The sequence below is a fragment of the Trichosurus vulpecula genome, chromosome 9 (genome assembly GCF_011100635.1).
Source record: "Trichosurus vulpecula isolate mTriVul1 chromosome 9, mTriVul1.pri, whole genome shotgun sequence".
NCBI classification, from domain to species: domain Eukaryota; kingdom Metazoa; phylum Chordata; class Mammalia; order Diprotodontia; family Phalangeridae; genus Trichosurus; species Trichosurus vulpecula.
In genome coordinates this window covers 207,257,735-207,285,263 of record NC_050581.1, presented here as the reverse complement: position 1 = coordinate 207,285,263, position 27,529 = coordinate 207,257,735, and the positions used below count along the sequence as shown (strand labels likewise).

The window sequence follows — 27,529 nt, the reverse complement described above, 5'->3', positions numbered from 1 at the left end:
TCAGTCCTCCCCCTGTCCTTTGTATACATACACACACACACCTCATATTCAAATCACAGAGGGAAGAGGGTGATTATCTCAGGGCTCATTTCCCTAGCAAATCAATCTGCAGCTGTCAGCCAGAGCAAAGGGCCATCGGGAGCAGGGCCCTGCCTCCATGGGTCCTGAGGCTGGCATGGAGCCCACTGACCAACCCAGGCACTGGAGGGGCGTCCTGCGCTGCCAATTGTACTGCCTGCTTCTAGGTAAGCCCCCCACACCTCACAGGCTGCTCCTGGACTGCATCGGGTGGGGCCATGGCCTACAGGGAGCCTGCCCCTCTGGTCTCTTTGTCTTAGCTCCCAGGAGTCAACAAAGTGGCCTGGAGCACAGGGTCAGTTTGGAAGTGAGACCACAGGATTAGTCAGAGGCCGGTGGGCACTGCTGCCCAGTGGTCCTGGGTCTGGAGGCAGGAGGGTGCCTGGACCGAGTCAGGCCCCTCTCCCTGTACCAGGGTCTTGGGGTGGGGCAGAGTTGGGGAGGCAGCCCCAAAGGTTGTCCACACCAGGAAAGCAGCCCCCTCCACTTGAAAGAGACTGTTTCTTAGGCCCCTGTTCTCTTTCCCAGAGGGCCCAGGAAGGGCTTTCTCACTTCCCCTTCTGCCAGGACAGCCAATGGCCTCTCCCATTCCCCTTTCCTCCCTGCTGCCTGGCATTTTCTTGCAGCTCCCTGGCCATCTTGACTCCCAGGGTCTAAGAAAGTCGGGGTCTACCCACCTAGGACCTAATTCTAGAGGCTTCTCCAATGGCCCAATCAGGTTTCCAGGGGGCCGGGGAAGGACCCTGACATACCTCATACCTAGTGGGGCCACAGATACCATTCTTAGAAAAGCCGACCCCTGGTCACCCAGACAGCAGGATACCGGTGGCCACTGGCCAAGCTCCTCCAAAGACTGAAGGGACTGGCCTTCTTTGGGTTTGTGTTTATGGAGTCCAGCCTCTGGGACTCTGCAGAGAGGTCCCCAAGGCTCCCCATTTGGTAGCACTGCTCTGGGCTCAGGCAGAAGGCTAACAGAGAGGACCAGGGCTTGGGGGTGGGGTGGTCACAATTCCCTGGTTCTGGACCCTAGGCTCCAAGCATGGACCAAATGTCCACTCCAGGCCAGGTCCTGGGCCAAGCAAGGAGCTTATAAAGAAAGGCAAAAAACAGTGGCTGCCCTCAAGGCAGGGATGACAAGCCACCAACAGATGCAAACCAAGCTACCCTCAGGGTCAATAGGACATAATTAACAGAGGGAAGCATTGTCCCAAAAGGAGTCCTCAAGGGGCTGGGATTTTAGTTGGAACTAAAGGAAGTGGGGGGGGGGGCAGGGAGTGTTGGGGTCGGAGGAAGAGAGAAAGGGAGACCTTCCAAGTACTGGAGAACACCAGACAGAATTCCCAGAGCCCAGAAATGGAGGATCTTGTTTGTGAGACAGCCAGGAGCCAGGGTCATGGGACTGAGGAGTACCCATTGGGGAGTGAGATGTAAGAAGACTGGAAAAGGTTAGGAAGGTCTTCAAATGCCAAACAGCATTTTGCATATGGTCCTGGAGGCTACAGGGGACAGCTAGAAATTAAGTAGGAGGTGAGGGGATGAGTGGCGAGATGTGGTCAGAATTGGGTGGCTAAATGGAAGTTGGATTGGAGTAGGGAGAGACTAGAGGCAGGCAGCCCCCCCTCCAGGCTATGCAGTAGTCCAGGTGTGAGGGGATGAAGGCCAGCACCACAGGGTGGCCATCTCCAAGGAGAGAAGGGGAAGGATATGAGGTGATGCAGAGACCTTGACACCATATTGGAAACAGGATGAGAGCTACTGAGGAGTCAGGGTCCTCGCTTGTGAGCCTGAGGCACCCAGAGGGTGGGGGGCCCTTGACAGCCATAGGGAAGGTAGGAGGGGGGAGGGTTTGGGTATTGATGATGTACTGGTGTGACTAGACCTTGGCTACAGTTGGGTGCTTCGAGCCCAGGGCCAAAGCTGCCTCCTCATGGAAGACTAGCCAGATTTCCCTAGCTAGAATTTAGCTCTGCCCCACATGATCCCAAAGCCTTTTAGATGCCTCTCAGCCTATCTGCCACATAGACAGCTGGGTTCTGATTCGGTGTCTGTATCATATCTCTCCTCCCCATGTTGGAAGCTCTTGGAGGGGAGAGCTCACCACCATGCGAGCCTTGCTTGGCTTTGCTGCCCAGCTCTGAGCACAGAGCCCATCCCTTAGTGGAGGCGGGGGAGAGGGAAGGACTGGCACTTATTATTAAGTGCCTACTAAGTGCCTAGTGCCTCGTGAGTGCTTTACAAATAGTCTCACTAAGTGCATTGGATGAAACCCATACATTCTGCCTGCCTGCTACTAGAGGCCATCCCAGAAAGTCCTTAACTTGGAAAAGGGCAGAGTTGGAACATGAATCCACTTCCTTCTTTATCCATTTGCCAGACAGAAAAGTGGCCCCAGAGTTTACCTCCCAGGAGGCATAAAATTCCTGCCCCAGGCCCCCAAAGCCAGGCCCCGGCTCTGACTGAAAACCTTCTCCTCAGGTCAAAGTCAGGGCTACCCCCTTTCATTCCAGCTATCAACAACCACTAAGCGCTTACTGTGGGTACTTGATGGAAGAGGATGGGGGGGGCGGGGCAGGCAGAAGTCCCCCACCCAGGACAATTCGGACCCATAGGCTCAGGTTCCTCCTGTCAAGATCAGGATCTCTGAGCCTCCCCTTCCAGGAACAGGTCTGAGGTGACTTAGTCTGGTGGGGTGAGCTCAGAGGGGCTGCTGAGGAACACCTGACGCAGTCCCTGAAACTGGGTCAGCTCCCGGCTTTCGTGGCTCCCACTGCCCCTGCCCAGTCACCATCCAGGGTCCCAGGGTTCTGGCTGGCCTCCCCTCGGGGGCAGCATGGTGCGTGAGGTGGGGGACGGTAAGTTGCAGGGTGGGGCAGTGAGGAGCAGTGAGGTGGGGGACAGTAAGGTGTGGGGTGGGGGTGTAAGGTTTGGGGCAGAGAGGGCCAGTGAGGTACATGTGTGAGGGGTGCGTGTGGAGTCGGTTGTGGGGCGGTGAGGCATGGGGCAGCATTTGCCTTCTGAAGCTCACCCTTCTTCACCCCACCCTACCCACATCCCCACTGGAGAGGTGCGGAGCTCAGCCCCAGCTTTTGGGTGGAGATGGAGCGGGAACTTGGGTTCCAGGTGCTTTCTCTTCCAAACTGGAAGGAGGAGGAAAGTCCCCACCAGCCCTGCTCCAGGGTCTCGATTAGCTTCCTGAGAACATCTTTCCTCACCCCACCCCAGAGCTTGTTTTCTATCAACAGATGGGGAGGGGAGGGCCAAGTGTTTGGGGCCCCAGGTGCCCAGAGGTCACTTTGGGAGGGGCAGGAGATGAGGGGGCCCCATACCGTGTTTATAATTAACACAGGGCTTCGGGGGCTCCCAGAGCTCTTTGTTTGATGGAAAGTAGGCGGCCATGGGGCAGAGGAGGACTTGGGTTCTAACTGACCCAGCGCCAGGATCTGGCTGGGCCAGGAAAGGAACTGGAGGCACCTGGCTCCTGGCTATGCCTCAGGCAGAGAGGGTGGCCAAGTGGTTAGCCATGGGTCACTGGGGAGCCAACGCACCTTTAGAGATGCCTCCGCACAAGCCCCCTGTAACAGGAGCCCAGAGGTGGGTATCTCCTCATGCTAAGGGCAATGACAGCACAGGGAGCCCATCACAGGAAAGCCAGGACGCACTGGTCCCACTGATACTGATCCAGAACCCGAGGTTTACTCTGTGCCCTGCACAGCCCACTAAGAGCACCCGGGAATTCAGCAGCCTCTGCCTCAGCCGCCTGTCTCTGTCTCACCTATAAATCAAGGCAGATCCGATCCTGTCTCTGGGCTTCCTGCCCTAGGTTCTTGGTCTCTCCAGACAGAGAAAATACGGAGGCACCAGGCCACAGGTCACAATGGCTAAGTTGGGTGCTTGGAATTATTTATTCCTAGTGAAATCCATCCCAGCAGATAACTTGCTAATTAATTGCTGGGAAACACCATCTTAAAAGGTCATTTGCAGAATTCTTTTTCTTACGATTTTGAAAAAACCTATAATCAAATGAAGTGTGATTGGATACAATCCTGATGCAAAAGCTGGGCTTTCTGTGGTGGAAGTTCTGGTTGGTGCTTAAGAGAGGGGTAGTTGTTATTCAGTCCTGGAAGACTCTTTGGGAGCCTGTTGGGGATTTTCTTGGCAGAGATACTGCAGTGGTCTGCCACTTCCTTCTCCAGCTCATTTTACCACTGAGGAAACTGAGACAAACAGGGTTCAGTGACTTGCCCAGGGTTACCCAGCTAGTAAGTGTCTGAAACCAGATTTGAACTCAGGGAGAAGAGCCTGACTCCAGGCCTGGCAATCTCATAGCCACTCTGAAGAACCCCTTTTCCTCTTCCTCTTCCTTCTCTTCATCATCATCGGCACTAAACAGTCCACAAAGCTGCCAGGCTTGTTGAGTGGGGACCCTTCCCCAATCCCCAAGGTAAACTGAGGCAGAAATGGGTGGAAGTCTCCATCATCTGCCTTCCAACCTGGCAGCAGCCCTTGGGATAACTGGAGACTCAGCGAATATCTGGGACAAAATCATCGTAGCTAATATAAAAGTCCAACTTTAGGGTTTATGAAGCACCACAATCGTCCTGGGAGGCAGGTATGATTATTAGCCACATTGTACAGAGTAGGGAAAGGACGTGACTTGCCCAGGGTCACACAGCTAGGAAGAATCCAAGACAGGATTTAAACCCAAGCCTCTCTGATTCCAAGTCCTCTATCCACTGCACTAGCCTGCCCCCCGAAAGTAAGCACAGAGCAGCATGCCTTTCCAAACATGGCCCATTGGTTCCGAGTGGCTCTGTGGAAGACACAGCTGACCGACAGATCCTCCTCACCACCCTCTCCTCTCCTGACAGTTAGTGGGCCACACCCTTGGACCTCTGTCACCTCTCCTGCTTCCTGGACTTTCTATCAGATTAAAAGTTGGCAGCTAAGACACAATAGCCCAAAGCCCCCAGCAGGAAAATTCCTAATATTCAGGCAAAGGGTTGACTTGGCCCCAATTTAAAAAATGTGTTTATCCCTCGCTGACCCCTGACCTCCTCATGTCTGAGGAGTTGTAAAAGCCGTGACCAGGGGGCTCACGTGTCCTTTACTGGACAGGCACTCAGGAACACAGTGCCCACAGCCAGTGACTTCTTGGAGAAGGCCCATGGCCCTCCTCCTCCTCACCTTTCCCTTTTTGTCTCTCCCCCTCAGCTGCCGGCTCCTCCTGGCTCACAGCTGGGCTCATTAGGTCATGTGGGGGGTTGGGGAGGCTGCTGCTGGGGAGGGTGCTGCTGCCCCTGCCCCTGCCCCTTCTGCTGCACCCCCCCTTCCCCTGCCCCTGATAATGCTGCTGCCACTGCTGCCCCTGCCCCTGCTGCTGCTGTGGACCCCCTGCCCTGCCCCGCCCCTTCTGCTGCACCCCCCCTTCCCCTTCCCCTGTCCCTGCTGCTGCCACTGCCCCTGCCACTTCTGCTGCTGCTACCCCTCCTGCCTCTGCCCCTCTGAGGTCCCCACTCCTTCCTCTACCTCAGAAATCACCAGAGCCCCAACTAAGTCTCAGGGCTGAGAGGGCTGTAGCCTATATATCTCCCACTCTCACAGATGAGTCCTGGGTGCTAGAAAAAGGGGCTATCTCCCACTTGGAGTTGTAGGGGTGTCAGTGATCACTCTACTGCAATCATCTTGAGGCCAGCTTGCTTCCTCCTGAAATGAACAGTTGAGAATCATTTAGGGGGCTGGATCACAGGATAAACTCCAACGGCTCTCTCTGGCCTTCAGGATCAGATACAAAATTGGCATTCAAAGCCCCCCTAACCCAGCCCCCCTCCCCCCTTTCCAGTGACCCTGGCCTTCCAGCTGTTCCATGAACAAGATCCTTCATCTCTCTGCTCTGGGCATTTTCTCCAACTGTCACCCAGGCCTGGAATGCTTTCTCTCCTCAGTCCAGCTAACCTCCCTAGCTTCCTCTAAGTCCCAACTAAAATCCCACTTCCTCCAGGAAGCCTACCCCAAGCCCTCTTCATTCCAGGGCCTCCCCTCCCTTCGGTATTTCCTCTTTATCCTGTAGAGAGCTTGTTTGTAGGTTTGTGTTTGGTCTTTGTCTACCCCCATTAGATTGAAAGCTCCATGTTGGCAGGGATTGTCTTTTGTCTCCTTCTGTCTCCCCAGCACTTAGCACAGGGCCTGGTGCACCCTAGGCCCTTGACAAATGTTTGATTGATTGGCTAAGTAGTTTTTAGTAAGGGGTATTTACTACAGTGACAGAGCAGAAACAATTGGCACAAAATACTCCCCACAAAAGACCATGATACCTTCTCCCCGAGTAATTGATGAGGCTTGGCCAACTAGGGACAGGGAAGGCATGACAGGCCATGAACCCATCCTCCTCCTCCCTGGCCCAGGGGGGCCCCTATACTCTGTGGTTATAGGAGACAAGCCAACAGAAAAGGCATTTAGCCGAAAAGCCACTCTCTGTGACCGATCAGTTACAAAACAGCACAGCGAATGATCTTCTTAGGGCATCGATCCAGCCAGTCACTGGGCTTCTCCAAAACCTTCAGATGGTGTGAAGGCAGCCGAGCCTTTCAGGGCTGCTGATCCACCTTTGGCATCCACCTGCTGCCCAGCTCTCACTGTGGCTCCAAGAAGAGTGTATGTGTGTGTGTGTGTCTGTCTGTCTGTCTGTGTCTGTGTGTATAAGTGTACGTGTGCATGGAGAGTTCAGGGAGGTCCTGGTGTGAGGGCAGGCCAGCCCTTCAGGGCTGCTGATCCACCTTTGGCATCCACCTGCTGCCCAGCTCTCACTGTGGCTCCAAGAAGAGTGTGTGTGTGTGTCTGTCTGTCTGTCTGTCTGTCTGTGTCTGTGTGTATAAGTGTACGTGTGCATGGAGAGTTCAGGGAGGTCCTGGTGTGAGGGCAGGCCAGCCCTTCAGGGCTGCTGATCCACCTTTGGCATCCACCTGCTGCCCAGCTCTCGCTGTGGCTCCAAGAAGAGTGTGTGTGTGTGTGTGTGTGTGTGTGTGTGTGTGTGTCTGTCTGTCTGTCTGTCTGTGTCTGTGTGTATAAGTGTACGTGTGCATGGAGAGTTCAGGGAGGTCCTGGTGTGAGGGCAGGCCAGCCCTTCAGGGCTGCTGATCCACCTTTGGCATCCACCTGCTGCCCAGCTCTCACTGTGGCTCCAAGAAGCAGGAGCATGCCAGTGACCACATCCTGTCTCCAAGCATGTGAGTGAGGAGTCCAGCTCCAGACCTGACTCCAGACCTAGGGTTCTGTCCATTCTCCCAAGATGCTTTTTCTGGAAAGCAGAGGAGGACATCCCTCGCCTGCCCCCCAGGACCTGGCATCTTCCCAATGGATCCTGGCATCTTCCCAATGGATCCTGGCATCTTCCCGATGGACCCTGGCTTCTCAAGGCATTTGTGGGAGGAGTCAGGAGAAATGACAGAGGTTTAGGTGGCAGACAGCTGCCATCAGGGTCTCCCTAGGGTCTTCAGCATAAAACACAATTTCCTCTGCCCCATATTCCAGGCCCTTTGCCATTTGCTTCCAACATCATGGTGTCCTGCAGTCAGGCTTTCAGTCAGCCAACGAGCATTTATTAAGTGCCTACTGTGTGCCAGGCAATGTGCTAAGTGCTGGTGATGTAAGGAAAGGCAAATACATGCCTGCTCCCGAGGGGAGGGAGGTAATAGCGCTGCTCACGTATGAATTATGTGATTCTTCAAACATATCTTTTTGTATCCTCCACCTTAATTTTTGTTCCTTTTCCTTGGATGGGAATGAAGGCTTTTTCCAGTTTCCCCAGACTTCCATGAGATTGGTGCCTGACTTGGGGGAGGGGAGGAGCTCTCCTTGGGCACTGACTTAAGACCACTTCAAATGAAAATGCTGTTAAAGAAAAAGCAAAGGATATGGGTGGAGTTGGGACATGCAGGCCAGCCTGGAGGGAGGCCAGGAAAGGAGGAAGGTGTCAGAAGGCAGTCCTGGAACTAGGAAAAGGCCAATGCAAAGAGGGTGATGCTGACTGCTAAGGACACCCCCTGCCCCCGTGCGCTTTGCCCCGTTCCTAATTGTGCTCCCCATCCGCCGGTGAACAGGCTGGAGGCACATCAGCGGGATGCGCTCGGGCAGGTCTCCTCACTAATGTTTCTGCATTTTCAGAAGGTCAGTGCTGGGCATTGCTATGGATCAGCCTTCCCAAGGGTCCCTGCCTGGAGGGAGGCTGAGGCCAGGAATGCCCGGCTTTCCTCCTCATCGCATTTTGAAAGGACCAGGTGTCCGCCGGGGACTGCCGCAGTGGCTCAGACGCCACCTCTGACAGTGGCCACCTCGGCGGCTGCCTTTCTTTTCCCTTCCTCCGCAGGCACCTGTGCTGGGCTGACGGTGACCGTGCCCTCGGCCGCAGTCCACGGCGTCCGGGGTCAAGCGCTCCACCTTCCGGTGGTCTACAGCTTCCAGACCCCGGCCTCAGATGTGCAGATCATATGGCTGTTCCAGAGGCCTCAGATGACTCCCAAATACCTGCTGGGCGCAGTGAACAGGTCCGTGGTTCCCGATCTGGAGTACCGGCACAAATTCACCATGGTGCCTCCCAACGCGTCCCTGCGCATCCAGCCGCTCCATTTCAGCGACGAGGGTACTTACATCGTCAAGGTCAACGTGAACACGGAGGGAAACGGGACCGTGTCTGCTCACCAGAAGATCCTCGTCACTGTGGATGGTGAGTGCCTTCCGGTGGGCACCGCGGCTCAGCCCATCACACTGACTCGCCCCTCGAATCCCCGCTCCCAAACCCATCCCCCTGCCCTGCGAGGACTGGACAGCCTCCCAGGCTGCTGGCCGGCAAGAGGCCTTCCCTCATCCAGGGCCCCAACCCCGCCCCCTGCCCCCAGCCTCCTGGCTCTTGAGGGTCAGGTGACAGAAAGAATGATGATAATAAAACTCCTACTGTGTGCCAGACGCTGCTCTGAACACGTCACCATCACTATCTCATTTGATCCCAGAACCACGCTGGTAGGTAGGTGCTCTTACTACGCTGGTATTACAGATGAGAGACTGAGGCAGGGATGGAAAGTGACTTGACCAGGGTCGCACCATCAGCAAGGATCTGAGGCCTCGTTTGAGCCTGTCTGAGGCTGGGATTGTGGGGCTTGGTCAGAAATTCTGAATGAGTACATGGTCTGGCCACAGCTGTCCAAAAGTCAATCCCCCAAACCAAAGTGGCCCAGTGCAAACCCCAAACCCCTCAGGGACACGTGGAGTAAGGTGAGGAAGTGGTGACAGATTCACGGAGAGCTCATTCCCTCTCTTGGCCTTGCAGATCCCGTGACAAAGCCTGCCGTGCACACCCAACCTTCCTCTGGGGCTGTGGAGAACGTGGGCAACTTGACACTGACGTGTGTGGTGGCCTCCGGCACTCGGGTCACATACCAGTGGCTGAAAGACGAGCAGCCCGTGCGGGCCAGCTCTACCTACAGCTTCTCTCTCAACCACAGCGTCCTCCACATGGTCCCCGTGACAAAAGCCGATGTCGGGGAATTCCGCTGCCTGGTGAGGAATTCAATCAGCGAGATGCAGAGCGAGGCCCTAGCACCCACCATCTACTGTAAGTGTAGGAGGGGCCAGCCGGTCCAGGGCAAATGGGGAAGGCCAGGCCTTGGACTTCCTGGGCCCCTGCCCCTCTAATTTACCTTCTGTAAAATGCAAGTTTGGAATTGATGGCCTCTGGGCTCCCTTCCAGCTCTAGAATTTGGTCCCCTAATATTCTGAGCAGGATGGTCCAGCTCCTGGCCTCCATGAAAAAAGAGTCAGTGCTGGGCATTGCTATGGATCAGCCTTCCCAAGGGTCCCTGCCTGGAGGGAGGCTGAGGCCAGGAATGCCAAAGCTCCCTCCTCCAGAAAGCCGGCCTTGATTAGCACCCCAAGTTAGGCACCTTTGGAGCTCCCTCCCCCACCCCAGGACTCCCACAGTATGTGGTCTGCCTCTTTCTCATGGATCCCAGCTTCTCAAAGTATTGTGCTCTGGAAACAGATACAAGGAGAGAGAGGGACAAAGGTATCAAGTCAGGAACTGGGGAAGAGTGGATGCTTCCAGGAACAAGACAGACCATTTGGCTGGAGAGATGGGAACGGTAGAATGGAGCCAGACCACGAAGGTCTTTAGGTGTCAAACAGAAGGTTTATATTTGACCCTGGAGGCCCTAGGGAGCCACAGCGGTTCATACTGAGTAAGGGAGGGAGATGCTTTTGGAAAATCACTTTGGAGGCTGAATGGAGGATGGATGGGGAGGGGAGAGATTGGAGGCAGGCAGGACTCCACCCACCCATTGCAGTCATCCATGTGTGAGCTGATGAAGGCCTGCACTAGGGTGCAGGCAGCATCAGAGGAGAAAAGGGGCCCAGAACGAGTATTTGAGACCAAGAAAAATGTGAACCAAATGATGAGCGAGGTGGCGTGAGCCACTGGGAACAGGCCAACAAGTCTCTGCATGGATTCCATAGGTAGGGGCAAGGGGCGCCACCATGAGCTCTTGGACAGGGACTCCTATGGACTGGGATGCTCAGGACAGGCTGCCCAGAGTGGGCAGCAGAATCTCAGGGCAGAGGGAAGAAGGCCCAGGGCCTTCCCAGACATCCAGGAGGCCTCATCTGGCCACCTCAGCAGTGCCCCTCAGAATCAGCAGCTACCCCCCGTGTCACCAGAGGTCAACCTTGGGCTCAGGCCAATTGGGGAAAAGCTGGTCCAACTTCCAAATGGATCTCCTGGGGTCATGAGGCCTCGTTATGAAATAATAATTCATGATAATGATGGTGATGAAGGTGATGAGGACAATGATAATGGGGGTGCAATGATTCCTGTCTCCACTATGCTCCCTGTAAGGGTGAGACCATTTTATAGATGGGGAAGTCAAGGCTCAGAGAAAGGAAGTTAGTCAGCCAGGGCTCCACAACTGGTCAGTGTCTCAGGCGGGATTCACAACCCATAGATGCATCTGCGGTCATGCGGTCCGCACGCTGCCTTTATCACCCTCGTGGATGTTCCCTAGGAAGCAGCCCCGAGCCCCCGGAGGTATACCTGGCTGGGGTGGCATTGGCACAGTGGTCGGCCAGGAGGGCATGGGCCTCCTTGGGACTGGCTCTCTGAGGTGGCTGATTCTCTTCCTTGGGCCTTCTCCCCAGTACATTGTGTCCATCTTCTCAGAGCACACTGGGATTCCCAGCAAGGTTGCTAGGCTGGGCCAGGAGGACCTGAGGAGCTCATTGGACAAAGCTGGAATGAGATCAAGATTGGAGAAGGATCCTCCGATTGGGGGCTGACTGCCCCTCAGCTCCAGGCTCCCTCTGCAAGGTCCGAAGGCTAATGTGCGGCCAATTCTTATCATTATTAGGCATATTAGCATCTTGGCCTCGGATCCATATGCCCTCCCTCTGTTCCCAGAGGTGGTTACTTAGAATTATGAAAGTGTGTAATAGGGAGAGGGCAGCCCCTCTGGGGAGCATGGGCCTATTGGGAAGGGATCCCAGAGAAACGAGTCCTTTGTTGAGAGAGAAATGTTTGCTTCCTCAATGACTCCAGGCTGATGAATCACCTGTTCCCATTAACCATCGGTGACTGCATGGGCACGGCCACCACCACCCTGCGGGGAGCAGATGGCAGGCATAGAGTGTCTTAATCACCCTGCATTAGGGAGCAACATCCGTCCTATGGAAACCCTGCAGCCTGCAGGCAGGGATCCAGGATGGGGCTGGCATCCAGCCAAGGCCTCTGGTCATCACACCTCAGAAATACAGGGCTAGGCTCAGCCTTGTGTTCCCACCAGGCCTCCTCCCATGAATGGAAACCTGAGGCCTCCAAGAAGGCAAACATGGGAAACGAGGTGGCCAGGATCAACAAAGAGGAGGAATGATGGGAGCTGGGATTCCCAAGGATCTCATTCCAAGTGGGCACAGCTAAGAAGGATCAGAAGGCCCTCAAGATGGGCCATGCAGCCAGCCCCTTTGACAGAAGCCTTCCAAGCTTTTCTGGAAAATGGAGGCTATGGAGCAAGTATCTGTTAGACTGAAGTTCCATTGGTTAAAATCAACTGCCCCAGCTCTGAGCCCAAGAGCCACAGGGTCTGCCTGCCCTTTGGACAGCAAACACTTGCTGAACTCCACCATGCGGGGAGATGTGACAAACACAGGCACTCCCAGGGCGGGAGCAGACTCTGGGGAAATCCTCTCAGGGAAGATCTGGGGGGTGAGGAATTGTGGGTTCAATAAGAAGGTATGGAGGAAAACAGATTCAAGGCAGCTGAGCAAGAGACCCCTCTGAGGCCCAGAGTCTGGCACAGAGCTTGACGACTTGAGAAAAAGAAGAAAAGATCTGTCTTGTTTTTTTATTCCCAGGACAAACGCGGCATCACAGGGTCAGACACGCTCCCAGGAGCAGTAGGGTTGATGCAGAAGGTGATGAATACGGGAAGATCCAGCTTTCACTATATAAATATATACATGCTTAATTTGTATTATTAGTATTATTAATATTGAAATCTGTGGCTGCGAGGCACTCCACTGACTCACCTGGACTGGTTTCCTCCTGAGGGCCTGAGCCAAGAGGACTCATTTTTTTTGAATGTTATTCCTGGAATTATTCCTGGAAAATTTCCAAAACAAAGCTTAGGTCAAGCTCATATCTAGGACCTCCCCAATGTGGGAAGCAGGGTCCCCAGCTCCTGCCCAGACACTCAATATGAATACTGGGTGAATATGCAGTGCCTTCATTTGACCCTGCAGAAAATGCATGGGATGCTAAGCACTCCGCAGATGCTCACAAACAAGTGTGGAAACATAAAGCCCTCAAATACTCCATCCCCCAAAAGGTAAATGTCCTTAGGCTGCTGAACAAGGCCTCTCCTTGGAGCCAGATTCCCGGTGTCCCAGCAGTACATGGTTCATTGGCCACAGAAGTCTCCTCTGGTGACACATCCCTCCTTCCCAACAAGCACACTGTTGAGGAATCTTGGTCCTCCCAGAGGCCAGGGCCCAAATGCTTCGACTCAAGAATTTTTTTTTAATTTTCACTGACCTCTTTGGTTTTTCTGTCACTTCATTTCCCTTCCCTCACCCCAAGATCCATTCTTTCCAACAAATGATAAAGGAGGACAAAAGATCAGTTCCGCAGACCTAGACAACCCATCAGTCAAACTCAGGAATTCCTGAACTTGGCGGTCCCCCATGAAGCAACTCTCAGAGCTGGAGCTTCTTCAGTGAACTCCCTTCTCAGGGTAGAAAGTGAGATTCCAAAATAACCCTGCCTGGATAATCAAAGATCCCCAATGTCCCCTTCTCTGCACAGGAAGTGGGATTCAGGAAGTACCCTGAAGTATCCCCTCCCACCACTACCACCACCGAGGCACAGGAGCATGTATTGTCATGTACTTCTGCTGAAAGCCTCCAGGGAAAGGGGGAGAGAGTTGCTCTTCCCACCCACCTGTCGCACTTGGTTCTGGAAGTCCAATGGGGAAAATAAGAGAGAAGTGCAATCTTCTCACTCTTACAGACCACAGGGAGGGAGTCAGTCCTTGGGAGCCAGAGGAGTCCTTCCCTACATCCCCCCCAGGTGGCAAAGCACATGCCAACCTTCATGGGAGGTGCCCTCCCACACCCTGCCCTCTCAACAAGGTGAACAGAGAACTCGCCATATTGATCGGAGTCTCCCCAGTCACTCCTAATGTTGCACCAACAGCAAATGACTGAGAGTGTCAAAACTCCTGACCAGAAAAGCCAGCTTCCCACCTCTGTCGTTCCTCAGAGAATCCTCTAATCCAGCGTCAAGGGCCACTCCATGAAGGGTCAGGAGGAAAGTGGACAGCTTCTCCTATCGCTCTCATACTGGAAGACATTGTCTTACAAAACCGTGGCGGGGCAGGGGAGGGTGGGGTCCATATAATCAGTCCAGCCAGACCTACATAAACATGCTCCTCCCACAAAACCATCTCCCAGGCCACTAGCAAATGTTGCGCAACATTCCCTGGAAGAAAACCCAACAACCTTGCTCAATGTAACTTTGGTCATAAAGTCTCAGATGGGGGACAGAAGGTACTCACCAAAGGCGTGAAGGGGGTCCAGCGCTGAGTCTTGGTATAAAACGCTATAGCAATGAGCCACCAAAGGAAACTGAGAGGGAGCAGCCAGACAGGGAGGGGGAAGTGGAGAGAGAGAGAAGGGGGGTGGGCATCATGGAAACCCAGAGAGTACAGTGTCCATGAGAAGAAGGTGACCAACAACATCACATGCAGACAGGTCCTCTCCTCTATCTTCCCTCTTCTCTATTCTTCTCTTCTCTCCTCCTCCTCCTCCCTTCTTCTTCTTCTTCTTCTTCTTCTTCTTCTTCTTCTTCTTCTTCTTCTTCTCCTCCTCCTCCTCCTCCTCCTTCTTCTTCTCCTCCTTCTCCTCCTCCTCTTCCTTTCTTCTTCTTCTTCTCCTCCTCCTCCTCCTTCTACTCCTTCTCCTCCTCCTTCTCCTCCTCCTCTTCCTTTCTTCTTCTTCTTCTTCTTCTTCTTCTTCTTCTTCTTCTTCTTCTTCTTCTTCTTCTTCTTCTTCTTCTCCCCTCCTCCTCCTCCTCCTCCTCCTCCTTCTCCTCCTCCTCTTCCTGTCCTGAAATCCCAGCTCCCAGAATCACTGTCTCAGTGGACACTCTGGAGACATACTAGAGTTGGACAAGAGGTGAAGCCTCCTCATCATCATCATCATCTTCCTCTCCTTTTTGGGGTGAGCAGCCAAGCTCAGTCTGCCTTTGCCAGTCCTGAACCTCTTTGCTCTGTAGGACCTGTGGACAGGTAGCCGCAGTCCCTCAGAAGGGCCAAAGGCATTTACTAACACTGGGGTCTGTGGAGATCTCATTTCTCTGCATGCGACACTCCAGACACCAAAAGGTGCCAGCCTTGACCTTGGAGAGGGGGCTTGGTTTTGTTCTCTGATGGTATTCAGGGTCTAATAGGTCAGACGGTGGCAGGTCTGAGGAAGGCAGCAGCCTCCCTCTGCTTTGCCTTCTCATCCCCAGGTCACCAGCAGCTTTCAGCCAATAGGGATGAGGGGTCAATCGGAGGGATGAGGGCAGGGGTGCTGCTGGAGCCATGTTCAGTGGATGCTCAGGGAGGGCCTGAGCATTTCTGTCCCCTTCAGCATCCTTTATCCAGCAACTGTCCCTTCCTTCTTGCAATTCTCTCCAGTGGCTCTAATTCCCACATCATGGGGCAGGGGGCTTCTCCAGTCCCCAAAGCCTCCTGTCCTCCAGCACTGAGTCAGGAGCTGTGACCTGAGAGAAACAGCCTGTGGTCTGCAATTAAGACAGTGCGAAGGAGAGACCCTTGACAGGCGCACAGCAAGCATTTGATATAAAGTTCCTGTGAGATGTGCCTTCCTTTGATTCTTCCACAAACCACCCTGGTACAGGGAGAATGAGCAACCAGTGTGCACAGAGCCAGAGCACATCAGAGGGGTCATCCAGTCTGGCTCCTCATCTTGCCAGTGAGGAGACTGAGGCGCAGGAGGGAGGGGACTTTCCCAAGGTCATACAGCTGAGTGGTAGCAGTGACCAGGACCTAGGCACCTAGACGCTCGAGCTCATCTCAGACCCCCACACTCAGGGAGACGGAGGGACCACCTTTTGTGCATGAAATCCGGCTCTCTCTCACCAGCAATATTACTGCTCTTACCAGTTTGGGGGCAAAGTGGGGAAAGTGGCCGTGTAATCATGGGGCAGCTGACTAGGTGGTGCAGAGCTCTGGGCCTGGTGTCAGGAAGACCCGAGGTCAGAATCTTGCCTCAGATGCTTACCAGCTGCGGGACCCTAGGTAAGCCACTTCACCCCTTTGTTCAGTTTCTTCATCGTAAAACAGAGATAGTAATCTCACACACACACACACACACACACACACACACACACACACGCACGCACGCACGCACATGCACACCCATTCTCATGAGGATCAAATGAGATAAAATCTGTAAAATGCTTAGCATGGTACCTGGCACTCCATAAATGCTAGCGATTAGTATCATTCTTCACGAAGATGATAAGAAGAATGAATCCTGAGGACATTTGTCCCAAGGGCAGACAGCTCAGCCAGGATGGTTCTCCCCATCCCCCTGCTCCAGTTCTGGGTGCCAGTTTTGTGGGACCCTGGCATGACAGCCTGGATTCAAGCCTGTCTGACCTGTGGTTTGGTCAGCAACCCAAAGAAGCTCCATCTTCTCAGACAGGAGGCTGAGTTCACGGGCTCCATGCTGACTGTTAGGAGACAGGCATGGAAGGGAACTGGCTGAGGCTGTCTGGTGGGTTCCTCAGCCCCCGTCTCTGCCCAGCAGCCCCAGGCTAGGCAAACTGAGGCTCCGCCTCTCCTCTGTTCTCCCTTTAATACAGATGGTCCTTATGGTCTCACTGTCAACTCAGACCGAGGCCTGAGAGTGGGAGAGGTGTTCACTGTCGACCTTGGGGAGGCTGTCCGGTTTGACTGCTCTGCGGACTCCAACCCCCCCAACGTTTACTCGTGGATTCAGAGGGACGACAATTCCACCCAGGTGATTGAGCATGGGCCCCACCTGGAGGTGGCTTCGGAGCACCTGGGCCGGAGCACCGATTACACTTGCTGCGCCTATAACAACGTCACTGGGCGGCGAGGGGAGGCGCGCTTCACAGTGATCATCACTTCTCTAGGTAAGAGCTCCTGGTCCAGGGAAGGTGCAAACGTCTCGGGGGCGGTCGCATGTGTGAGTGCCACTCTGACCTCACGCTCTCCATCTCGAGGGCTTGTAGCAAGTGCAGGAGCAGGGATCTGAACTCCGATCTTCTCACTTCTGGGACAGCGTGCTAGGGTAGTGTGCTCCTGGTGCATCAGTCTCAGCCCATTTCCAGCTTTCTTACATGTCTGCCCCAGGAAGTGATGGCCCAGGCTTGAAGCCAGGGAGACCTGAGCTCAGATTCCAGCTCGTATCTGATACTGAATAACCTTGGTAGCCCAGGCAATTTACTAAGCCCGGGACAAACACCTCAGGACTTGCAAATTAATTCAGAGATGGGCTGCAGTCGGCCTGAGGGGGCAATTCCCACATCTCTCCATCTTCTCCCCAAGAAGATCAGGAGAAACCTCATCAGAGGCTTGGCTAAAATCTCTTGGGTTACAGGCGCAGCACCCAGCGCTGCATGCTGGGTCAGCAACCTTGTGGTGAGCATCTCTTCCTCAGATCCTGAAAGCCAGCCCAGGCATTTCCCCAATCCCACAGGCTGGAAACACTTTCCTAAAAGAAAACGAAGCCAGGCTGGCATGACCGGTTTGGATTCTGCTTCTCTGAGCGCTCACAGACCAAAGCGCATTCGCAAGTTTTGCTGATGACTGGGGCAAAATTCATGGACCTGTAGTTGGAATATTATGCTGTTTTCTTTAAGGGACATTCTCCCTTATCAAGTTCTTGTTCCCTCTTCAAGTCCCTGTGATGTTTAAACGATTGCCAAATGGTCTTTCTGCATCTCAGAGGTAAGAGGGAAGCTCAGAGGCCTTCTGGTCCGCCCCGCGACCAAGCCATCATATATCCCCAAAGTGGTGCTTGAAGACTTCCAGGAGATTTGGAATCCTCTACGTCCAGGGATAGCCACTCCCCCCTCAGAGTGCTTTACTTGGCAGGAAGTTCATCTTGATATCAGACCTGAACCTGCCTCTCCACAATCTCCCCCATGGCTCCTGGGACCAAACAGCCCATTCTGGTACTGGAGAGCTTGTGACTGTTAGGACGGGCTGCTAGGGGGCGCCACAGTGTGCAGAGCGCTGAGCCTGGAATCCAGAAGACTCATCTTCCTGAGTTCGAATGTGACCTCAGATACTTCCTAATTGTGTGACCATGGGCAAGTCACTTAACCCTGTTTGCCTCAGTTTCCTCACCTTTCAAATGAGCAAGGAAAAGGAAATGGCATACCATTCCAGTATCTTTGCCAAGAAAACCCCAAACGGGGTCACAAAGAGTTGGAAATGACTGGTTGTTGTTTTTTAACTGTTAAGAGACGTTTTCTTTCTCTGAAGCTCCCCCCCCCCCCCCCCCCCCCCCCCCCCCCCCGCTTGCTCCTGATTCTGTCCCCTGGCACCAAACAGGGCAGATTCAATCAGCCCTCTAGCCAATAGTCTTTCAAACAGTAATCATGGACCCCCTAAGGCTTCTCTTCTCCAGGACCAGCCCTCAAGTTCATGAGGCCTTTTCAACACCCTGGATGCTCTCCTTCCAGACTCTCCAGCTTATCAAAGATGTCCTTCCTAAGATGGACCACCCAGAACTGGACACAATACTTCATCCAGTGAGAGAGAGGGGCTGCAGGGTGGGAGTGGAGGGCTTTCAATGTGTGAAGCTGTCCAGGGCTGTAGAGGATTCTGAGCACTGCAGAGGGTCCAGGAGGAGAGTCAGAATGTAGCCTAAAGAAGAAAAAAGAATATTGTGTTGTTACTTTCTCCCTCTCCCAGAATGGTGGAGTTGGAGGCGGAGCTTGACAAATGGGTCCTGTAGCTTCTACTCCGTGAGTTCCAATGACCCAGGGAAGAAGAGGTTCAGCATTAGGACAGAAAGATGCCTTAGGGACCCTCCAAAGTCTGGGGTTTTCTCTGTGCTTCCCAACTGTTTCCACACCTTCTGTTTTCTGTATTTAATGGATTTAGGGGATTTTTCATCATCAGTAGTAAAATAACCCAAATGTAAATTCTAGCCTGGTTTTATTTTCTTTGAATGAAAAATGACCAGAATCTACAGATTGGGCCTTGTCTCCCTCGCCTGCCCACCTTCCGTTAATGTTTAGCCAAAGTATTTGCCTGATGTTACAGGCTCCTAATATTTGATTAAGGTCCGATGACCAAGGACCCCAGATGACTGCAGCTTTCACGTCAGACAGTTGCCTTTTCGAGAAATCCAACAAACCTGTTTGACTTGTGCCTAGATCAGCCATCTGTGATGATGGTAAACAAGGAGAGCAGGTGGGTGTGAGGGGAGGGACTGGGAGCAGAGGCTCAGAGGCTCCTGGAGCCATTTCACCAACAACATCAGCAAAGCCCTTCCAGTAAATGTGCTGAATTATTCAAGAGCCAGTTGTGGAGGGGGTGGGGAAGGGAATGAGCATTTACAGAGCACCTACTATGTGCTGAGCACCAGATAAAATGCTTTACAAATATTATTTGATCCTTACAACAATCCTGGGAGGTAAATGCTGTAATGTTTCCCACTTTAGAGATAAGGAAACTGAGTCAGAGAGAGGCGAAGGGACTTGCTGGGGGGTCACCCAGCTTGTTGGTTTCTGAGGACAGATTTGAACTCAGATGTTCCCAACTCCCAGGCCAGTGCTTTGTGCACTGTGGAGCCCCCTAGCCGCCTATCTTTAATAAATAAATTTAGATTATTCTAATCTACGCATCCTGCTTGGAGAGAGAAGACAGAACGATGGATTAGAAAGAAGGATACACCAACCCAGGGCTCTGAAAATTGAAAAAAACCTCCCCAGACAATAGACAAAACTGGAATAGATAAAGCATGGCTCTAGGCCTCAGGGTCCAGTGACCCCACATAAGAAGGATGCACAGGACCCTGGAGAATAATGGCCCTGAACTGCTCCCTTCGGACTCCTCCTCCTTTCCAGTTAGTCCAAGGTGACCTCAAGAGATGCTTCCATTAACCAAAGGAACCAGAGACACTTTTCCCTTCTGATCATCAGCCTACTCAGGTCCAGGTAGATTAGTCATGTCCCTGTGACTTTGGGGAGGAGTCTTGTGTTGGAGTTGATAGGGAGAGAGAGACTGATAGTGAAGGTTGACCTTTCAGGTGAGTCCTGAGGCTTTGGGGAGGACCATTGTTAATAGCATCTCCAAAGGGCAGGTATGCCTTAGGAAGGCCTTCCCATGGGCTCCTTTTATGGGATGCTACATGCACTAGAAGATGTCTATGGGCCTGTCACCTCCTCAGTGAGGGCCCTCCCCCCATCCACAGCCCCGCCTCTTCCTTCTGTGGGAGTCGCAAAAGGATTTCCTGGGTGCAGGAGGCCTCCCTTGAGGTCCTGGGCTTCCCTTGGGTCTTACTGAAGGAGGCTGCCCCTCCCCACTCCAGTCAAGCTGCCCAGAGTTGTTCTAGCCTCTTTCCACCTTCAGGATCTCCCACCATTCAGATTCTTCAGAGATTTTGGTGCTCTGTGGTCTGCAGCGACTCAGCCTCACTGAGGAACTGTTAGTGTGAAAAAGCATCTCTGGATGGCATCCTTAATTATTTGCCTGTAGGCCCAGCTCTCTGTCCTCTTGTGATATCTGTCCCTGACCCATGGACCACTGCAACAACCTCACGCACCAGCCCTCAGACAACAGTTTGTAGTCTGGACAACAGGCATTATTCATCTGTTTGGTTTTTCCCATGTGGATGATCAGGGTGTGGTCTCACTCAGGAAGCTCCTTCATGTCCCTGTGCTTGGGCCACTCGGTAGCCAGGAGCATCTGGAGGACCTCATCCCCCACCCCAGGGAAGCCCTCTTCCATTGCACTCTTCTCTAGGCAGCCTCTGACATGATGGGAGCAAACCCTTTCGGTGAGCGGATGACTCCAAGTTTGATTTCCTGCCTGAAGATGACTGAAGAGTTGTCTGTGCTGCCATATGTTTCAGTGTCTTGTATGACTTTAACATGGTGAGCCATTTCCATTAATTTAGTTATTGCTCTTCCTTGTTATGCCCCTTGGCAACCTGTCAGCAGCTAGTCCAAGCCTTTGAAATATTCATTTGTTCCTGCTTTGGATTCATCTGCCATACTCAAATCTCTACCAAGTGATTTGAGCACTTCTGAATCTGTGCCAACTGCACAGAATACAGAGCACCCAGGAGACCCTGGCTGGGTGTCTCCTTCCTTTTCAGAGGGGCTTCTTCAGCCAACTTGTCCAAGAGGAGCTGCTGTGTGCCATCCACTGGTCCTTACTGTGTGGTCAGCTGTGTCCTCCAGTCATAAGCACTGCCGCCTCCTGCTGGAGTTCACACTGACTGGACAGGGGGTGATAAATGCTTGTTGATTGACTGACCAACTGGAGGGTGAAGCAGCTCCCCTGTGACCCGGAAAAGCCAGCCGCACTATATGGCTTCCTTGGACCCAGGGCTCCCCAGTGCTTCTTGTCTGTGTTTGCATAGGCAATTTAATTTTATTTGTTTAACTAAGGTCAGGCATGGTGCGCTGAGGACTTTGGGAAATGGACCAGTCACTGCTGAGTGAAGAGGGAAGGGCACAGCTTATTCTAAAGCCCCTGGGGGAGAGGGTGAGATAGAATGCCAGGACTGCTTCCAAACATGAGGGTCAGTACTGCAAGACCCCTCCCAATGCACCCAGGTAGAAGCAGGTCCCAAGGAGGTTAAAAGCAATTTGGGAAGATTACTACAGGGAAAAGCTGACACCAAGAAGGTTAAAGGTGGTCAAGAAGGAACTGCCTGGGGTCTCAGGAGCCCCCCCCCCACCCCCACCAAGTCCCACCCACCACCTTTATGTTCTCTTCTCACCCAAAAGGCCTTCATGGGGTTGCAGCTCAGGGGACCTGGAGGCAATGTTAACCCCAAGAGTAGCACAGCCCCAGCTGGTGCCACTGATCTCCTGGCCCACAACACAAGGCCAGGAAAGGAGCAGACACTCAGTGAGGGGGCGAGAGAAGCCAAAGAAGGAGCCCAGGGCACAGCAGGGGCCCCCAGGACACGCTCTCCCCAGTGGACAAGAGTCCTGTCCAGCACCTGCTGAGGCTCCTCAGGCAGCTGCACTGACAGAGGTGACTCCAGACAGGTCCCAAAGGCCTTTGGGAGCAAGGAGCCCACTCAGTCTCTGCCACTGGAAAGGAGAGGGAGAACTTGGTCCTTGTCCCGGTGAGAGGGGTGCCTCTTCACACTGCAAAGGGCTCCTGTCCAACCCCAGCAAATATTCAGGCCAGTGACATGTGTAGAGTCCCTGCAGGAAAATCTCTATAAAAGTCCTCCATGGGCCTGGCTGTGAGGATCTGAAGGGTTCTGGGTAAGCAGGCCAGCTGATCTTCACAACAACCCTGGGAGGCATCCCCATGTTACAGATGATGAAACTGAGGCAGATATAGCTGAATTGAATTGCCCAGGGTCACATAGCTAATAAGTATCTGAGGCCAGATTTGAACTCAGGTCTCCTTAACTCTGGGCCTGGGGCTCTATCCACTGGGCCACTTAGAAAAGGCAACAATCCATTCTCAATATGTCTAATTTCCCGGCTTTACCAGAAGTTGGGAAGTGATCTCAGATCTTATTGTTACCCCAAACAGGTCCCCACCTCCCTAACCACAGACTGCTCTCCCCTCCTCTATAAAGTCTCTGTGAGGCCCCCTGATACCTTCATAGCTTAAACAGGGTATGAGCCAGAAGCAGGCAGCCTTTTGTCAATGGGATTCTGTAGCCAACCATATCTGGGCACTCATATGCTGGATTGAAACATGGAAAAAAGAGCTCACTGTTTATTGACTTTCAAAAAGCATTTGACTCAGCAAAGGACAATGCTTCCCTACAGATCCCTTGTGCACAAAGTGTCTCCAGTGCATATGTCCAAAATCATACAAAGTGTCCCAAGGAATCCAAGCACAGAGATCATTTGGCTTGCTGGCCCTCTGGTTATTGCTAGAAGCCCAAGACCAATGGGGGCTCACTGGAGGCATTAGCCACTGATGCAGAGGAAGTCCCTGAAGAGCCCACATGGAAGAGGGAGTCCTGAGAAGTCGGGGTTCTTCACCTGGGCTCCATGGAGAGGGTTCAGGAGGTCTGTGAGCCTGCATGGAAAACAATTGCATCTTGATTTTCATCATCTTCTAGCTGTAATCTGGTGTTTTACTCAGTCACTTAAAAAGTGTGACTGAGAAGGGGTCCATAGGCTACACCAGACTGACTGCTGAAGGTCTCCAGGACATAAAAAGATGGAGTGCTCTGCTGCAGGTGGCCAGGGCCTCCAGGTGCTTCAATTTGCTGATTACATTGTCCTGGTCCTGTTCAGTCCTGCAACATTGCAGAGGCTTAGAACTAGTTTGTCATTCAAAGGAGGCCAGCCTAACCACGCACATGAGAAAAACCAAGCAGATGAAGACAGCCCATTGTCCATCTAATGAGAGCTGGGGGAGACCCCATACTGCATGTCCACCTGGAACTGAAGAGCTGGTAAGTGGGACCAAAGCACCTTGAAACATGGGCCTGTCATTTAACACCAAAGTTCTGGTGGTACGTTGGGTAGAATGCCTCCATTTCCTCTATCGAGTCCTCAGCAGCGGGGACAGCTCCTCCATTCTACCCCTGCCGCCCTGCACACCTCTGTGGGGCTGCCCCTGGGCCCGGCTTTGTCTCAGAAGAGTTCAGAGTCCCTCTTCGTCTGTTCTTTCCCCAGGACTAGAGAAGGTCACCAGCAAAGGGAAGTCGTCCCTGGCCATCATCACCGGCATCTCCGTGTTCTTGATCGTAGCCATGAGCAGCCTCTTCTTGTGGAAGAAGTGCCGACCCTACAAAAGTATGTGCGAGTTTATTTTGAAGAATTTCCTGGCTTTGTTCCTCTTAGCAAACGTGACTCACTGTGCGCTCTTTCCCTGTCTCTCTCTCCCCCGCTGGCCACAGCCATCCGACACAAGTGGGCAGGCAGGTAAGGACTCAGTGGTGGCTGTCTTGGGCCCGAAGCTCTTCGGGGTATTTCCCATTACACTAAATCATGCTCGTGTCTGTTTCTTTTCTTCAGGCCAGAATCCGAATACAGAAAAGCACAAACGTTTTCGGGTGAGAACTACAGGAGACACTACAGATGGTTGGGGTTGTTCCGGGCCCCAGAGGCGGCCTCTCTTGGGCCACTGCAGGATTCTCTGGCCCCCACGGGCCCCAGCAAATGCCCCAGCCTCAGAGGGAGGGGGAGAAGGTGCTGCTGGTGGCTTCCCTCTCCTGTCAGCCCTTGAGAAGGCTCCATGCCATTCCCTGGCACTGTCTCTGTCTGTGACTTGGGGCCTCGGGTGGGCATGAGGGAGGGAGGGGTTGGAGGCTTCCCAGGCCTGCTAGGAGGGTCGAGGTGAAGGGTGTTGGCCGTCTCTCCTCAGAACGAGGGGCCTTTTCTGGAAGTTTCATGGGGAGAAGCCAAAGGAGGTGGGAGGTGGGAGGTGTTGGGTAATGCAGCTTGTGGCCTGTGTACTACTACCACCCCCTGCAGCTCTGAGAGCTCTTTGCATCTAAGAGGCACCTGTGTGCAGGCGAGCAGACACTCTTGAAGGGACCGTGTCAGATCTCCTAAGATTTCTCATGGAGCACCACAGTAGTGATGTGGGGGCATTTTCAGATTCAGTTCAATCCAATTATACCGATATTTCTTAAGCGCCTAGTGTATGCAAGGCATACAAAGAAGGAAGCTCACAGTCAGCCTGTGTGCGTATAGACGAGGGAGGAGGAGGAGGAGAGCCCTGGGACCCTCCCTCCTGCTCCCTCCATCTGCATCATTTGTCCCAGAGGCCCTGCTGGGCCGCTCTTCCTGCCCCCAGATCCTACTCCCTTTTTCCTCCGGGGATCAGTCCCTGCCTGGGACCTCCCTCCCCTCAACCTCTGTCTTCATACAAAGAGCCTCATCAAGGGTTGACATTCACCCAAAGGTGGCTCCATGGTTCCTCAATGTCCCAAGACTTGTCTCCACTCCACCCCAGGCACCCCCAGCGATGGTCAGACCTTCAGTGTCACCCTCACCCATGGCTATGCCCATAAGGGCTCTGAACTTCCCTTCTCCTGTCCTTTCATCTCTCCCTCTGTCTCAATGCTCCTTACCTTATTCTTGATCCTCCCTGCAAACTCCCAGCCCTTTACCCTGCTCTGCACCCCCCCCTTTGCCCCGCCCCGTACAGCACCCTAGGGTTGCCTGGCCCAAATCCACCATCCTCTCTCATCCTGCATCTCCCCCTCATCCCATCCCTGAGTTTGTCTTGCCAAACACTAGCCCTAAGTTACTCTCACAGTCTTCTTCCTCCGGCCCTAGACTCACAACTCACTACAAACGTATCTTGTTTCATCTCCACTGGACTCTCCTCATGGCAAACAGTCCCTCCTCTCCTCCCTGGCTGAGGACTCTGCTGCTGTGGCCACAGCTTATCTGGCCCTTCCCTCTCTAATCCCTGCCTTGGCCCCATTCTATCCTTGGCAGGACCCTCCCTTCCTCTTCCTTCTAGGAGGTTCCCTCACCTCCCCTTACCTGCCCAGGCCTCGGCCTTCCTGACATAACCCCTGATGCCCTCATGAGCTCTTGTCCTGGCTGCCCCACTCTCTCATGGCCTCCCTCTGGCCACCTCTTCCAGCAGAGCTTTGGCCTCCACCCCGGACTCTACCAACCTATTCCATGTGGAATCCTGTGGCCTGCATTCCATTGTGTCTTGGCTGTGCTCTCCTCCTGTGGCTTCTGACCCACTTCTGACCCCTGCTCAGTGCTGGTTCTTCTCTTACCTGTTTAACCACACTTCTCAGTCTCTATTACAGAGTCCTATTCATCTCCCCATCGATCTGCCCTGGGAGACTCTTGTGACCCCATCAGCTATCACCGCTGCACAAGCGAATCCCAAATGATATGAATATCCAGCCCTTACCTCTCTCCACCTCCGTCCCGAGAATCTCATTTGCATCTCAGACCTGCTGCCCCTTCAATCCGCCCTTTCTTCAGGGTTCAAACTCATCCTTTCAGAGCCTTCCTCCACTGCTCCCTATTATCTCAGCTGATCCTCACAAGGAGCCTATCTGGGTCATCACTATCTACCTTTTATAAAGAGACTATCAATGTCAGTGTCAGGGGTTTTGGCAGGGCAATTGAGGTTAAGTGACTTGCCCAAGGTCACACAGCTAGTACGTGTGTCAAGGGTCTAAGGCCGGATTTGAACTCAGGTCTTCCTGACTCCAGAGCCGGTGCTCTACTCACTGTGCCACCTAGCTGCTCCAACTGCCTCTTATTGAAAGACAGGGACTGCACCAGGTACACAGGAGGCATTTAATAATTGACTCCCTGGTCTGCCATAGTGAGCACTCCCCAATCACTTACCTCTGTCCATAGTGTTTCCCCAGTAGAATGGAAGTTCCTTGAGGGCAGGAGTGTCCTGCACACAGCAGGTACTTAATCAGTGCTTGACGGATTGTCTTGGAAACTCTGACCTCTCTTTCAGGCCATGAAGATGCCTTGGCTGACTTTGGGATATATGAATTTGTTGCCTTTCCAGAGCCTTCCACTGCTCCCAGGGTACGTGTGTGCTCACATGGGGGTGGGGATTAGAAGGGCAGGGGAAGGGGAGAGGGAGGGTGGAATCGTACGTGCCTTTACTCCTCCCTAGCAATGAACAGAGAGCTGGAGCTGGGCTCCAGCAGAGGTGTTTGACACCTTTGAGGGCAGCCTGGAGACAGAGCCTCTGACTGGTGGCAGGGCTCCCCAAGTCTGGGTCAGGCCAGGTCTGACCTCCCCAGATCCCAAGGGGCCATGTCCCCCAAAAGGCTCCCAGGTGCCATAATCATGAGCATAGCGGCCAGCCCAGACCAGCAGGTGGCCCCTCATGGTACCTGGCACAATTAGACATTGGGTGTGGTCATAGCCTGCTGGGCCACAGGTTATCTGCTCCCTACCTGTGTGATGATGGCTGTGGCAGGCCCATTGTAAGCGATTACTAAATGCTTCCCCTATTGATCTATCTTCTAGATACCCAGCAGGCCCATTTGTGGCTCTGAGTGGGGCCCCAGGCAGGAGATCCAAGGCACAATTTATGAAGTTATCCAGCACATCCCTGGGCAGGAGCAGCAAGACCGTCCAGAGTAACTGGGAGTAATGTCTGGTCAAAAAAAGCGGCCACAGCTCACAGCCATCACCTGCTCTAGAAATTCGTTTCTTGTCAGGGGCATATCCCAGCTATGGCATTAGGGGGAGACCTGGTGAGGACAGCTTTGGGGCATTCCGGGTCTTGATCCTGGAGGCCATATACCCCATCCCCAGACTCCAACGCCCTTGTCTCCATCCTTGTGAACAGGACTTCCTGGAACAGACCAGACTCTTCCGTCCCCCCAGACGTCCATCTACACGGGGTGGATACACAGTCACCAGGCCTATCAGTCCTGTAGCTTTAACATTCAGTTGTGCAGAGTAATCCGTGCCTGGAAATGCCGGGGGAGAGGGCTGTGTTGAGAGACCTGAGAATTTTAGCATGGTGCGCGGGGACTCATCACTGTAGGTGGGAAGGAGAAACTTCTTCATTGTCCTAACATTACAAATCCAGTATAGGAAGAAAGCTTTAACCTGCAGTCCTTCTAGGCTAGGGACTCTGAGGCAGAGGGACAGTACCACTTGAACTGGCTCCTGGACCCTAAGCCCTAACCCAAGGGGGAGGGGTGACAGCCCCCTGCTCCTTCCTGGTCTAATGTCAAGGCTGCCTCCTTCCCAGAA

General features: G+C 53.4%; 1 protein-coding gene across 1 annotated transcript; it reads left to right on the top strand.

Moving 5' to 3' along the window:
- Positions 1-175: 175 nt before the first annotated feature.
- Positions 176-26,908, top strand: HEPACAM2 (HEPACAM family member 2). Its single transcript, XM_036739343.1, has 9 exons — positions 176-245; positions 8,441-8,797; positions 9,398-9,682; positions 16,484-16,777; positions 23,489-23,612; positions 23,713-23,733; positions 23,831-23,868; positions 26,268-26,341; positions 26,792-26,908. The coding sequence occupies exons 1-9, from the start codon at positions 176-178 to the stop codon at positions 26,906-26,908; spliced, it is 1,380 nt and encodes a 459-aa protein (XP_036595238.1).
- Positions 26,909-27,529: the final 621 nt, after the last annotated feature.

What these genes read in the sequence shown, in the direction of transcription:
- HEPACAM2 (XM_036739343.1), top strand. Translation starts at nt 176, where the DNA reads ATGGAGCCCACTGACCAACCCAGGCACTGGAGGGGCGTCCTGCGCTGC. An exon ending in ATTGTACTGCCTGCTTCTAG is followed by an intron (nt 246 to 8,440) that starts GTAAGCCCCCCA and finishes CTTCCTCCGCAG; the next exon opens with GCACCTGTGCTGGGCTGACG. An exon ending in GATCCTCGTCACTGTGGATG is followed by an intron (nt 8,798 to 9,397) that starts GTGAGTGCCTTC and finishes TTGGCCTTGCAG; the next exon opens with ATCCCGTGACAAAGCCTGCC.